The sequence below is a fragment of the Hemiscyllium ocellatum genome, chromosome 15 (genome assembly GCF_020745735.1).
Source record: "Hemiscyllium ocellatum isolate sHemOce1 chromosome 15, sHemOce1.pat.X.cur, whole genome shotgun sequence".
Taxonomy (NCBI): Eukaryota; Metazoa; Chordata; class Chondrichthyes; order Orectolobiformes; family Hemiscylliidae; genus Hemiscyllium; species Hemiscyllium ocellatum.
The window spans coordinates 25,829,705-25,844,735 of NC_083415.1; the positions used below are offsets into that span (position 1 = coordinate 25,829,705).

The 15,031-nt window shown below is 39.0% G+C and overlaps 1 protein-coding gene across 2 annotated transcripts in view; it reads left to right on the top strand.

Annotated features, from left to right (window-relative positions):
- The window catches only part of adnpb (activity-dependent neuroprotector homeobox b), a 45,345-nt gene that overhangs the window by 24,395 nt on the left and 5,919 nt on the right, over positions 1-15,031 (top strand). For both annotated transcript variants that reach the window (XM_060836313.1, XM_060836312.1), the window contains exons 2-3: positions 5,370-5,482; positions 8,931-9,023. In XM_060836313.1, coding sequence (XP_060692296.1) covers positions 5,375-5,482; positions 8,931-9,023 — 201 coding nt within the window. In that variant the 5' untranslated portion in view covers positions 5,370-5,374. The remainder of the gene's footprint in view (positions 1-5,369; positions 5,483-8,930; positions 9,024-15,031) is intronic.

A 15,031-nucleotide genomic window follows, 5' to 3' on the forward strand; every position in this document is an offset into this window, starting at 1 on the left:
GGTTCCAGGACTACTACTTTGGGTGCTCCAAAAATTACAGTTGCCTTGCTTAAAAATGCTCAGTTAACACACAAACCATAACTTGATAAACTGTTATTTTGCATGTGAGCCATTTGTTTGCAGCATGTCGTTTTTGAAGTTGTGTATGCTTCGCTTTGTGATTCCCTTTTACCTATTGTACTAGCTACATCTTCAGGTAAAACCCTTCTATAAATTTGTCATATATAGCATACCTTTTTGCTGCACAGATGTGCCCACCTGCGCTGCTAAGGCTTTGGGACAGATTCATCTGCTGCAACACAAACAACTTCGTCCAGCAGCTTCTCAACTGATGTCTTTGATCTTTTTGTTATAACCAAATACTTACATTTGAGAGCTCTATTGTAAATACAGGTACACCGCATAAAACTTGTATTAGGACTCTGAATTATGCTTCCAGAAAATAATGTTTGAGCTGTAAAATTTGAATGTGTTTGAGCTTTTGTGCGTTCAGGAATCACCAATTGAGTTGTTTACATTTATTCTCTACATAATCTCTTGAATATTTAACTGTGATCATGAAGATTGGGTGCCAATGCTATGTCACACTGGTTAGATATTTAAAATGGCAAGTGTAACATGCTAAATTCCAGGGAGGCTTGCCACAAACAGATCTTTTGCAAAGAGTAGAGCAATTTGTTTGAATGTATAAAAATTACCCTTGTGTTAATCCAGCGCATCATTGAAGACAATAAACACATGCGCCATATTAATTTCACATGTGAAATTTAATGGTTGTTGATCAGCGTCGTCTTTCAGACTGTAACTGATTCGTTGTGGGCTTGTTTAATTTCCCAGGTGGTTAAAGCATTGTAAACTTTAAACTGTTCTACCTTTCAAAAAAAAACTTTTTCTTCTGTAGATTCATCCTTATAGTCTATAGTATTAGTCAAAAATTGTACTTTTTTCCCCCACAGATATCCCCTCATTAAACTATTAAATCTGGGCACAGAAGTTCAGATGAGATGTTATACTTAAGGCTGCAAAGTATTCAAGCATTTAGGCCTTGGTTAAGCTAGGAAATTTGGCTGAAATATAAGCCTCCATATTGTCTTGTCTTCTCAATGTATTAACATTTTTGTGTATAAAGATTTTTTTATCTGTAAGTAATATTAAATATTTGCCAGGATGTTTTTGAAAAGGCATCCCAAAAATAGTGTTTGGTTAGTTCAGTTGGCTGGTTTGAAGTGCAGGGTGATGCCAATATTCCTGCACCTGTTGAGGTTACCATCGGTGACTCTACTTCTCAACCTCTCCCTTCACCTGAGGTATAATGACCCTTAGGTTAAATCACTAGTCGTTGTCCTGCTAGTGAGAAAGCAATTGTGTGACCTGTTAGGACTGTGATGACTTTATCCACCTTTTTTCAGAAGCCCCAGGAGTCTCTTACACTTTACGCAAGTTTTATGTGAAGCATAACTACATTATATTCGCTATTGCACTGTAGTTAACATCATACTTGTCCCCCACATGCTTTTGAGCAACGGAAATCAATTGACAGTGCAGGTAATAATTGTATATTCTCTCTCGCGCTCTCTCTCGTCCCTCTCTTTCCCAACCCTGCCCCCCTCACGTGCACAATATTTCTTAATGGTCAGGGGAGATTGATTTAGGACTAAAGACTTGTTGTATTTGACAGAAAAAATCTAATTTCTAAAAATAGATTTCTCCAGAATTATAAATGCTTTGCCTATTCAGTAATTGGCTTTTTTATTGTTTGCCTTAGTTGAGTCTGTCCTTCCCTCCACATCCATGAGTGTTGGGTACCATTCTTTGTAATAATCAGAGACTGAGGTTGTATAAAGTATGCCATGTATTCTTTAATTGATACATTTCACAGTGCTCATGCTAACTTATTCGTCAATATGTTCTAAAAAGATAAGACAACAGCACTGAGAACTGCTGTTTCAAAACCTGTTAAATTCACAAAATTTGAATAAAATAAACTAGGAAAAGTAGAATTTAAATATGGTTAGAACTAATTTTCTGATCTTTCATAGTGGGGGCTTAGTTTCCAAGAAATGTGGGTTTATTGTGGTGTCTTTATGGTTGCAAGTGTGTTCAAAGGGAAACAAAACAGAATACAGTGAATTCTTGGTACTATATGCTCTACAGCAAGTGAGGTAGGGAAATAATCATCAAAATTAAAGGGATGAAGAGATTGATACTATTGAATGCATTGATTTCTAACTTTAAAAAGTTTTTTTTGTTATATTTTAATTTCATTCTTATCCTTTTTTTTATTTTAAAGCAGTAGAAATTGTTGAAGATTTTTATTTCAGCCATTAAATCAAGAGCAGCATCAGGCATACCTGAAAAATGAGGTATCAACCCGGTGAAGTCACCAAACAGGACTACTTGCATGCCAAATAGTGTAAGCAGCAAGTGATAGAGCTAACTGATTGTACAATCGACAGATCAGATCTAAACTCTGCAGTCCTGCCACATCTAGTTGTGAATAGTGGTGGGCAATTAAACAACTCATCAGAGGAGGTGGCTCCACAAATATCCCCATCCTCAATGATGGAAGAGCCCAGCATATCAGTGCAAAAGATAAGGCTGAAGCTGTCACAGCAATCCTCTGTCAGAAGTGCCAAATAGATGATCCATTTCAGCCTCATCCAGTGGTTCCCAGCATTACAAATACCGGTCTTCAGCCAATTCGATTCACTCCACATGATATTCAAGAAACTATTGGAGGCACGAAAAAATGCAAAGGCTAAGAGGCCTGACAACATTGCAGCAATAGTACTGAAGGCTTGTGTTCCTGAACTTGCGACACCCGTCGCCAATCTGTTCTAGTACAGTTACGATAGTAGCATCTACCTAACAATGTGGAAAACTGCCCAGGTATAACCTACACACAAAAAGCATTTCAATTCTGCCAATTACTGCCCGCAACAGTCTACTCTTGACAACACCTTCCATCACTGATCATCAATAGTGCTATCAAGCAGTACCTCCTCAGTGATGCCTAGTTTGGGTTCTGACATGGCCATTCGACTCTTGACTTCACTACAGCCTTGGTTCAAACGTGGTCAAAAGTGAGTGTGACAGCCCTTGACATCAAGGCTGCATTTGACAGTGCGGCATCAAGGAACCCTAGTAAAACTGGGAACAGGTGTTGGGGCACACTGTCTGATGGTTGGAATCATACTTGGCACAGTCATATTTGGGCACCAGTCATCTCAGCTCCAGGACATCTCTGCAGGGTAGTGTCCTAGTCTCTCCATTTTCATCTGCTTCAATGATCTCACGATAGAAGGAAGTTCACTGTGCCCAATGTTTATCATTTTGTGATTCCTCTGATATGAAGCAGTCCATGTTCAAATGCAACAAGATTATCCAGGCTTGGGTTGACAAGTGGCAAGCAACATCTGCACCACAAAAATGATTGTCTCTTATTGGTGGTCATAGCCTACCTAGCCATTGCCCCATGACATTCAATGGTGTCACCATCACTGACCCCCAACTATCAACATGCTGGGGGTTATCATTGACCAGAAACTCAACTGGACTCACCATGTGAACACTGGCAATAAGAGCAGGTCAGAGACTAGGAACACAGTGGTGAGTAACTCTTAATTTCCCAAAACCTGTCCACTATCTGCAAAGCACAGGTCGGGAGTGTGATGGAATACTCTCCACTTGCCTGGATGAATGCAGCTCCAATGATACTTGAGTTTGACCATTCAGGACAAAGCCTGCTTGATTGGCACTTCGTCCACAAGCATCCATTTCTTCCGCCACCGCTCAATGCCAGCGCAGGGAAGCAGTCCGAGAGGAAACCTACCTTCGAGCAGCTGAGAGCCAGTGCAGAGCACACTGGAAGATTGGAGCCGGGACTGTTGTTGGTCTGACGCAAGTGGTCAGACTACATTTGAAACCCCTATGCTAAGCTACTGCTTTGTAATGTTTATTAGTATTTTGTTTATCTGATTGTCAATCCATTAAGTCTGTCTTACCTCCAACCTATTCTTTAAATACTAAAGTAATGCAACTACTTTCTTATTTCACTTTTGTATCTAATATTTGTACCTAGGTACTTACACCAAAAATGGCGCAATAAGAGGTGACATTTTCACTGTACAGTCGGTTCTGCTGTAATGTGTGTTTCTTCAACACAAGTAGGCTGTAATGCGATGGAAGAATTTCGGCTATTTGTCGAACGCAAACATTCCATACCTCTGGCTATAACGTGATTCTGGTCCCATTTGTTTAAATGGCGCCCCTTCTCAAGGGCAACTATGGATGAGCAATAAATGTCTACATTCCACTAATGAATACTTTTTTTTTCAATTCAAACTTGTATTTAATTCTTGGCCAGTTTCTAGCTTTCCTGATTCAGCTTCTAATCAAGAAGCTGAAAATTGAGGGTGGTGCATGAGATTCTCTCTGCTCACCACTTGAATTGTGTTTGCCAGGACAGCATTATTGATGGGGTATGTGAAAACCTAAAGCATGGAGCCAAAAAAAAGATTATTTGGTCCCTAGAATCCCACCTATTTAATCTGAGAGAAAGTTGGGCATAAATAGTCTTTCATTCCAAAATATAATTTAATGCACCAGAATATTAATCCACATCTCCACTACTGAAATTAATAGTAGCATTGGGAGCCTTTGCTTCTTGTAGAGCTTTTACCTCTTCAGATTGCAGGTAATCCTGTGGCTTTCAGTGTCTGCCTATTATTCCACTGTTTTGAATCCACCTCTGAAAGCATAAGCATCTTGAGAATCTGATCCACATATTCCATTCTCATTGTGCCACAATATGTTACTGGATAGTGTGACGCTACAGTATATCCTTGTACTGTTGCAAGTCACTCTCAATGTGTAGCAGAGGACTGAAGACTTGTCTGAATTTCATGAGAAGGATGTTGGCCTTTACATTGCTATGATGAATTGCTAAACAGTTCTGATAGAAAACCTAGTCATTGAATTGTAGGCATGAATGTGTCACCACTATGGTCGCTATCTTTCAGATGTACTAGAAAAATGTTTCCATCACATTGAAATCCACAAGATCACCACGTGTATATATATATTGTCTGGCTTTTTGCTCTGCACACTCGCAACTTTACTCCGTTTGTAATTGAGCTGAGCTCAACTGAACTGATCTGTGTGCAGTTCACCAGTTCTTAAATCAGTTTACTCTTTAAAATTGCTGATAAAGGGTCAGGAAAGCAGGAGCAGTGCAAAAAAAAATTAATGTGCAAATACCTGTTACTTTTTACCAGTAAAGAATTTTCACTTCTAATGATTTAGCATGCTCAGTAAAGTCATATCATACGAATAATGTTGAAAATACTGTACTTTTATTGTTCCAACAGAAACTATGTACCAACTTCCTGTCAACAACCTTGCAAATCTAAGAAAGGCTCGTAAAACAGTTAAAAAGATCCTTACAGATATTGGTTTGGATTATTGTAAAGATCATATAGAGGTAAGCAGAAATTCAGGGATTCTTTTCTCTAACAAATACTGTTGTAAAATTCACTATTGCTAAGTTTAAAAGACAATGAGTAATTTTTTGTAGGTTAAGGCTTCCATGTAGTTGAATTTACTGTTTGGAACCTATAGTTTTATGAAGCAGTTTATAATGTTGCCTGTGCAGGGATAAGAAATTTTCACCATTTGGATTTTGCAAAACTGCCTTTTGGGCTTGTCTCTGTGGTCTTAGGAGGCTTTTTTAAATTTGATCTGTCTATGGATTTACTCAGGTTGCGAATTTGTGGTTGGGCAGACTGGAAACCGTATTGAAAACAGTTTGAACGTTGAGTGAAATTGATTAGGTTTCTAATGTTTTCAGCCTAACTTGCTGGAAATCCATGAATAACTGTCAGTCGAGTTCTGTTTAGAGTTATGGTTGGCATAAAAAAAAATGGTTGTAGTTGCTGGTCAATCGTCTCAGCTGCAGGAGTTCTTCAAATTTGGTGTTTAACATCTCTGAACAGATTAATTTAATGAAACACCTCTGGAGCAGGTGGGTCTTGAACCCAGGTGAATTCCTCTGGGTTATTGCCCTAGTCCCAACTATCTTCAGCTGCTCCCCTGCATCGTAGAGTTTGGGGATTTTTACGTGTGATGCTACAGTGTGCAGCGTGTTGTCGATACTACCTGAAAATGGAAATAAATGATGCTGAAATCCAGCAGCACCGAGAAGATATCTGCACTTGGGCTGACAAATAGCAAGTAACATTTGTGCCAGCAATGACAGTCTCCCAACAAGAGAACGTAACTAATACTCTTTGACATTCATGGTTTTATCACTGCTGAATTCCTTCTCATCAAGTGGGTTACCATTGACCAGAATGGAATGGAGTACACCTAAATTTTGTAGCTGATCAGAGGCTAGGATTCTTGCAGTAAGTAACTCGCTTCTTGTTTCCCTAAGGTCTGTCCACTATTTACAAAGCACAAGTCAGGAAGGTGATAGAATACTTCCCCCTCTGGCCCAGGGTATATGCAGCTCCAACAACATTGAAGCTTGACACCATCTGAATTAAGCAGTCTGATTGACACCACTTCGACAAATTTCCTCCACTGTCACTGCTCAGTGGCAGTGTTGCCAGGTCAAAATCCTACAACTTTACCCCAACTAGCATTGTGGGTCTGTCTACATCAAGTTCAGACTTCAGCTTAAGAAGGCTGCTCATTGCCAACATCTTGAGGGCAACTAAGGAGGAGAAATAAATGTTGGTCCAGCCCACAATACCCACATCTCATGAATGGACAAAAATAATTTCAGTGGTGACCTGATGTAATAAATAATCAGTTGGGAACAGAGAAAGGAACAAAGATTTGTCAGTTTAGGAGTGAGTTGAGGTTAAGAGGGCTCCTATTGGAGCAGCTATGTCCATAGAGACATTGAGGCATTTGAGTGGCAGGCACAACAAATGTGGATAGGAAGGCAAGAGGAAAAAGTACAGTGAGGCTGAAACCATCGAGGAAGTTGGATTATTGAGGTCTCAGGTGATTTTAAAACCAATGTTTTGGTTCATGGTCTTGGTCGTAATAAAAGCAAACAAAAGAAAAACTAATGTTTCTATATGGACAAGGTGACCTGGCTGCGTTTACAGAAAAGCTGTAACTAAATGATATCTTGTAATGAGAAATCAGACCTGATCACTGGCCACTCACTACTACTTTTATTCACCTGAGGGGTGCATATTGCATTTTGATACTGAACAGAATTGAGATTTGCCTTGTTGTTTCTTATTGGTTGTTGTTTCTGAACTTTTAAATTTCAACCTTGCTGCCTTGTCAGCAAATTTTGTACTCCCATCCTGCATCATGAACCCATGCTGGTGTGCAATATATTTCTTTGCCCATTAGTTCTAGTCTGTGTACAGACTAGGTCTAGTTGCATTTGACCATACATTGAATTCGTAACTTAATTTTGCTGTGTTTGGCAAAAGTACTTGTTTTAAAATAGTCTTCAGAATATTTCTCTCCATTTTTGTTCATTGTAAATTTTCACATTTTTAGTCAGTTTGAGGAGCGTATAGTTTTTCTGTGCTTGTCTCTGGTCATTTTACCGTTACCCCTCAAAATTCTTTGTGCAAATTTAACCTGAACCAACTATATCACAGTGACCAGATTATATAATTAATTTTGATATTTGGTAAAAATACTCAAACCTCACCATTTGAGACCAGTATTTATAGGTGTTTTGACTCGCTGCTTCTTAAGAGTTGAATGAAGATAAACTGATCTGCAGTGCATGTTTCTTGCTCATTCTCAATTTGCAAGGGAGCTGAATTTAGATCTGAGAATTGATGCTAGATATTTCAAATGTATTAATTTTATACTGTTTAACCATGGAATGCTTTCAATTACTTTGTGTAGGGGTTTGAGCAGGCAGCCACCCAATCGAACCCAACTTTTGTTTTTAATCCCCCGAGCTCAAAATAAATGGTTTTAAACTTGTTCATTGCTAATTTGTATGGACACCTTAAGGAATTTACTGACTACTCTGCAGCCTAAACTCTAGGGTAAAACTGCACTAAATGGAGTTTATTGACAAAAACATTTGCATTCACAATTAGTACCTTAATTGCAGCAGTGCTTCTCTAAATGTAGGCTTTATAGTTATTTAACAGGCAAGTGACCTCATTTTAGAGAAAGCTACATAAAGCTGTCTCTATAAAGATATTAGGCAAAAAGGAGGACTGCAGATGCTGGAGATCAGAGAAGAGCATGTGATGCTGGAAGAGCACAGCAGGTCAGGCAGCATCCGAAGAGCAGGAGAGCCCTTTGTCAGGAAATGTCAACTCTCCTGCTCCTCTGCTGCCTGACTCGCTATATAAAAATAGTGACCTGGGAATAGAAATACATTTTTGTCAACAGATTGAACCTTGATCTTGTATATGGCAATAAAAGTAACTGGAAACCATTTTCTCCTGCATTGAAAAGGCATTGTTAATCTGACAGGCTGTGTTATTCAGGGAAGAATTGTATATACCATTTTGTTGCACTTGATCAATTCTATCAAACTCGATTCTCCCTTTCCTTTCCAGAAATATATGCTCCAAGTTGGGTAACTGTTAACAGGCTACCCTAATTTGGCATGGTTTTTGCTTCCCTTTAACCTCTCTTTTATAATGCACCCTGACTGTCAACAGTTGGCAGCCGTGTGAGCATATCCTACTCCAGACCTGCACCAGGCACTGCTTGCCATCAGGTGCACCCCTAAAACAACCAGTCGCAATAGTCTGGACAAACACAAGTCGAGCATATTATCATAGTACCAAGTTATTACTTGATTTGTAAAGTGATTGTGATTTTTATTTTTTTGAAGGAACAGAAAAGTAGTGAATGAACACTTATTGATTTTAATGCACAGTTCCAGTGGGACTTGAATAAATTTTTAATCAAAATTATTCTTTCAGGATTTCAAACAGTTTGAACCAAATGATTTCTACCTGAAGAACACTACATGGGATGATGTCTCACTTTGGGACCCTTCTTCTACAAAGCTACAGGTTAACTTATTTCCTGTGCTCAAGTATTGATTCTCTTTCAGTTTATTTTAAGATGCAACTCATTCAGTTATTAACCAGCAAGATAAACTTTATTGGTTAAAATAGTTTTTACAAAATTAAAAATTGCATGTCTGCATCTAGTTCTTAGAATTTGTGATTTTGTTTGAAACTCTAATCTCCAGTAAATCTAAAGCAGTTCTGAGATAGTTATCATTTAGATATTATTTCTGTGGTGGTGCAGATTTTATATAGTCAGTTGCTAGATTTCATTCTATGACTAGATATGTTTTTAAAGTTATTACATAAATGGAACTTGATGGTCAAGGAACTTGTATCAAGAGCATCTCGTATTGAATAGAGCTGGATTACGCTATGTGGTCCTGTAAATCTCCTTCACAAAATCATATCAAGTAAATCTTACAGTCCTGATTCTGATTCCTGGGTTTTGTACAGTTTATGACCCTGGAATTCAAGGTTTATAAACTCGATCTTCCCTTCCTTTATGCACTGTTTTCATTTCTGTTTTTCCAATTCTAGCATTCTTTTCATTTCTCTTTCTCTTCCCATTCCGTTGCTCCTTTCTCTTCAATTACTTTCTACTTCTTTTATGAACACCCTTCAATCTTTCTCTTTCCCTTCTTCGATTCAAGTCATTATTCAGTTTCTAACTGTGTCTTAGCTACATCTAGCTGTGGCATCACAAATTTAGGTTTCCCTCCTAATTCAAAAGGTAATCAGCATCATTTCTTTGAGATACTGCTTTAATTCCTTCATTCAAATTTTCTGCTCTCAGCTAAACCTAGAAATATTTAAAGATCGTTTTGCAAATCCAATCCATGAAGTAGACACAAAACACAACAGAATCTCCATGCACCTGTTTCTTCAAGAGACAATGAATGATTTCCCCCTCAAATTCAATAAATTCAAATCCTGGATCGACAATGTTTTTGTTTTCATTCCAGTTAATGGTGCTCCTGGACCAGCCTGATGTCAAAATTAAACCTGGCCTGATAGATTATTTTTTAAATTTAGTTTGTTAACATTGTTAAGCACTGCAGGTGTGAGGCTGCAGATTTTCTTCAGAACAGACTTAGGAGTTGCTCAGTGGTTAGCACTGCAGCCTCACAGTGCGAGAGAACAAAATTCAATTTCATCCTCTGGTGACTGTCAGTCTGTGTGGAGTTTGCACATTCTCCCCATGTCTGTGTGGGTTTCCTTCAAGTGCTCTGATTTTTCCCTGTAGTCTAAAATGTGTAGTTTAGGTGGATTGGCTGGAGAAATATAGGGTTATGTAAAGGAAGTAGATCTGGATGGGATGCTGTTAGGAGAGTCCGTGTAAACTTGATGGACTGAATGGCCTGCTTCCACACTAGGGATTAAATGCAGAAGCAGTTTTTTAAAAAAAAACTGTATATGATAGCTAGAGTGGTCTTAACGTATGCAAAAAGACAGTTTCAAGCTGTTTCCAAACGCACTTTGCAGAAACCCCAGTCAACAGAAGTTTCATCCCCATCTCAGATTTTAAGGTACTACTTTACTGGCTCCAGGCAATTTCCTTGCCAGGGATTCTGGGTGGGGGGGGCGGGGGGGGGCGCACATCCCCCCCCCCCAAAACCACCACCACCTCTATCCAAGACCCCAAAGGAGCCTTCCACATCCATCAGTTTCTCCTGCACTTCTACAGATCATTTACTGTATCCATTGCTCCCGATGCAGTCTCCTCTACATTGGGGAGGCAGGTTGCCTATTTGCACAGGGCTTCAAAGAACATTTCCCGCTCACCACACCAATCAACACCATCACCCCATAGCCGAACATTTCAACTCCCCGTCCCGCTCTGCTGAGGACATGCAGGTCCTGGGCCGCCTCTATCGCCACTCCCTTACCACCTGACACCTGGACAAAGAATGCCTTATCTTCCACCTCAGGACCCTTCAACCTCATCGCATCAATGTGGCCTTCACTGGTTTCCTCATTTCCCCTCTCCCCACCTTACCCAGTTCCAATCTTCCAGCTCATGACCTGTCCCATCTGTCAATCTTTCTTCCTACGTATCCGCTTCACCCTCCATCCATCTACTGCACTCAGCTACCCACCCCCACCCCACCAATTCATCTCTCCACCCCCGAGGCTCCTGATGAAGGACATTTGCCCGAAACATTGATTCCACCTCCCCCGCTCCTTGGATGCAGCCTGACTTGCTGTGCTTTTCCAGCACCATTCTAATTTTGATATCTTTTGTAAATCTGCTGACTTGAACTTCTCCCAAATCTGCATCTCAGCTTTTTCCAAGTCTAATAACGTGCAAATTTCTAACCAAACTCTCCTGGTTTGAAAACTTCACAAACAAACAACCTTTCTCCGGTGACTTGCATCCTACTTGCTCTAATCCTCCCCCTTGGATAAAAACTAAACTGGCATTGATGCTTGTACCTTCTGAAATGTAGAACATTCTCAAATCTAGTTTATTAAGTGAAATAAAATAGCCTTGTATGCTTGCTGTGCCTGTGATAGGCACAACATTAGGGGTATCTTTCTACTAATACTCGCTACACTTTTTTTTCTCCCCCCAATTCTTCCTGCTGCTGCACGGACTTCTAGTCCGTCCATAATGGCAACTTCTGGACCCAGAAAATATATGCGGATCAAGTGATGGACCCTCTGGATGGTTGCGTGGCACGGGGTCTGCAGTCACCTGGTGTCTGATTTTTAAAATGGTGGACTTAAATCATTTTTTCAAATGGGTATTCTGACCTTGTTTAATACCCTTCGTAGCCTTTATTTCAAAATGCTGCATTTTAAGGGCGGCATGGTGGCAGTTGTTAGCATTGCTGCCTTGCAGTACCAGGGTTCCAGGTTCGATTCCAGCCTTGGGTGACCGCCCATCTGTGTGGAGTTTGCACATTCTGCCTGTGTCTATGTTGGTTTCCTCTGTGCTCCGGTTTCCTCCCGCAATCCAAAGATGTGCAGGTCAGGTGAATTGGTCATGCTAAATTGCCCGTTAGTGTTAGGAGGGAAATGGTCCCGGGTGGGTTACTTTTCGGAGGGTCAATGTGGACTGGTTGGGTCGAAGGGCCTGTTTCCACACTGTAAGGAATCTAATTTAATCTAGATTTGTATTTGTGTATTATTTGTAACCTTTCATCACTTCATTAATGTGGATTGTGAATAGCCAAGGGCCACAGACCTACTGCAGTTTTTCTTTTCCTTAACTAATCTTTAGACCATACAAACAAATTGCCTTTAGTATCATTACTTTTAATTTTGCACAGCAATACAGTGCCTCCAGTTTATCTCCATTCTAATTGAGGTCTTGAGAACTGCAACTTCAAAGTATTCAGTTTTGTCCTTTTTATAACCAATGTAAAAGCTTTATTTAAGTTATGTTGGATGTTTCATGACATTGAATCCTTATACTTTGTACACTTTAAAACTACGTATAACCAAATTATTTTATTTGTAAATGAAATATTTTTAAAAAATAAATTTAAAGATTAAATGAAACGTTCACCTGACTCCTGCTCATCACTGACCGTCCTGCTCGCCGCTTCCCTCTTTTGAATCCTTGCACATAGCAAGAACTTAGGAGATAAGTGGCAAGAGGCAGGAAGTAGTCTATGGAGTGAAAGCAGTTTTGAGTTGTGGAGATGAACTGCATGATGGTGGAATGAGTGAAGATATTGGACAGCAAAAGATTTTAGTAGATGCTGTTACATCATGGCACTGATTTGGATCACTTGACTTTGTGACACAATCAGCATGAAGCAATTTTAATACATATCCAGCATGCTACACTTGAATACCAAACCTACAAAATGTGGAATTGAATTTAAACTGTTCAAAAAGGGCAACTTACTGAAAATTTACCAATGAGTTTTTTACTCTGATCTTTCCCTTTCCATAACTGCCGAATCTATTTCTTTTTAAGTCCTCTGTTATACATACTTGTTAATATCTGTGAGCATTTTGTCCACTAATTTAGTCTGACTGGCTTCTGGTTACCTTTTCTTCTTCTTCATTCCTCAAAGTACCTTTTATAAACTGTCCTAGAATCTTAAATTCCAGAAGTTCAAACCAAATGCAACCATTATTTCTGCACATACCTTTTGTAAACTAAGGTGTCCAGTACTTAGTCCCATTAGCTTCTCTAGTACTGTTTTTTTTTTCACTTAAACAGATTTCATTTTAATGTTCTTAGCTCTGTCGACCATTGATTCACGATTATTTCTAGAATAATTTGTAATTTTGGCCATGTATTGAAAGTAGCTTCACATTCTTGATATTTTTCTTTATTTCCCATTATGTCACCCTTATACTTCCAGAAATCTTTTCCTTTTCATATGGTTACAGCCATATAACCATTTTATGGTACGGAGGTAAGTAATTTGGCCCTTCAATTTGATGATGACAACCTATTAAGTAACTGAGTAGTCCCTGCATCCCTTTAATTGTCCATCTAATTTCTTTGTTTTTTTTCTATCTACCGACATTAAGCTGAGTTCCAGGTCGTTACTACTGGCTAAGACAATGAAGTTCTTCCTGTCGTTCATCCTGTCTCTTGTCTAAAATCTTACATGTATGTTCCCCTAGCCCTTGTGCCTACATCTAATGGAAAGAAGTTATCCCTGTCTGCTTAAACTAACTAGGCTTGTCATAATATTGTATACCTCTCTCAAATCTCCCCTCAAACTCTTCTCCAAGGAGACAACTTTGCAACCAAAAGGTCAGAGATTAAGTTTCAGCGCTCTTGCAAAAAGTAAATCCCTGGAACTATTCTACATCTAGTATTACATACCATAAAAGGCTAGTTAATCTTTTTGAGAACTTTTCAGAGATGAATAACTGTAATATAATAGAATTGTGTGTTACTTAAAAGTGGAATTGCTCAATCTAAAGCCAGTGTGTTAAATTTGAATGAAGGAACTTATGAATGAGGGAAAGATTGAAGATTATAAATTAGGGAGGTACATAGGCAGTGGATAATTATGAAAGCATTTTACAGCTATGCATGTACCTTCGAGATGCATAAAGTAGTGTTGGTCAATTGTGATTAGCAAAAGAAATTCAGGATTTCAGAAAAGGCCTAAGTTACCAGAAATGATAGTAAACCCAAGAATTGAAGATAGTAGAATATAGCAAAAGGATAACCAAGAAATCAACGAAGGGAAAATAAAATATGAATATGAACTCTTAAAATCTGTAAGAACGTTCATTTATACAAAATAAGCATTTAGCTCAGACGAAATGGGTCTATTATGGGCAGAGTCAAGGTAAATATTAGAATGGTGAGAACTTAAATGGTTACTTAGTATTTATATTCTCTGAGGAAGATGCAAGATGTCCGCCAGTATTAAAGATGCATGGGAGAAGGAAATGATTGTGTCAGAAGGCCATATTGGGGACATTGACTTTTGAAGTTTAGTGCTAGGACATCATATCCCACATTCAAGAGTTTGAAACCAGTAGGTGTAGAAATAGTGGATGATTGATCATTGTATAAATTCTGAAATGGTTCCTGCACATTAGGAGGTAGCAAATGCCTTCTCGCTATTTAAGAAGGGAAAGAGAATAGAAGTGAAGAGCTAAAGATCTGCTGACCTTGTGTCAGTTGTTGTGAAAATGCTAGGACCTGTTATTGGGACATTTGGATGCCATGGCATGATTTTGTGAATGGAAAGTGCTTGGTGAGCTTGTTTTAGGTCTTTAAGGATCAAAGAAAATTTGATAACTGGTCGCAAAGGTTTTTGGTAAAGTCTGCAGTTGGTTAGCAAATTAAAGCATGGGAAGGAGGAGCAAATTAAAGCATGGGAACTGGGCGCATTCTAGTATTCTCGTTGTGGCCTAACGGTTTTTTTTAATATAGATTCATATTTAATTCTCTGTATTAAATTCCTTTTGCTACTTGTTTGCCCACACTGAGCTCCTGTGTCTGACAGTTCAATTACACAGGGTGGGCAAATAATAAATCTTATCTTGCACTAAGTGACTTGACGCAGACAGTTGAGACT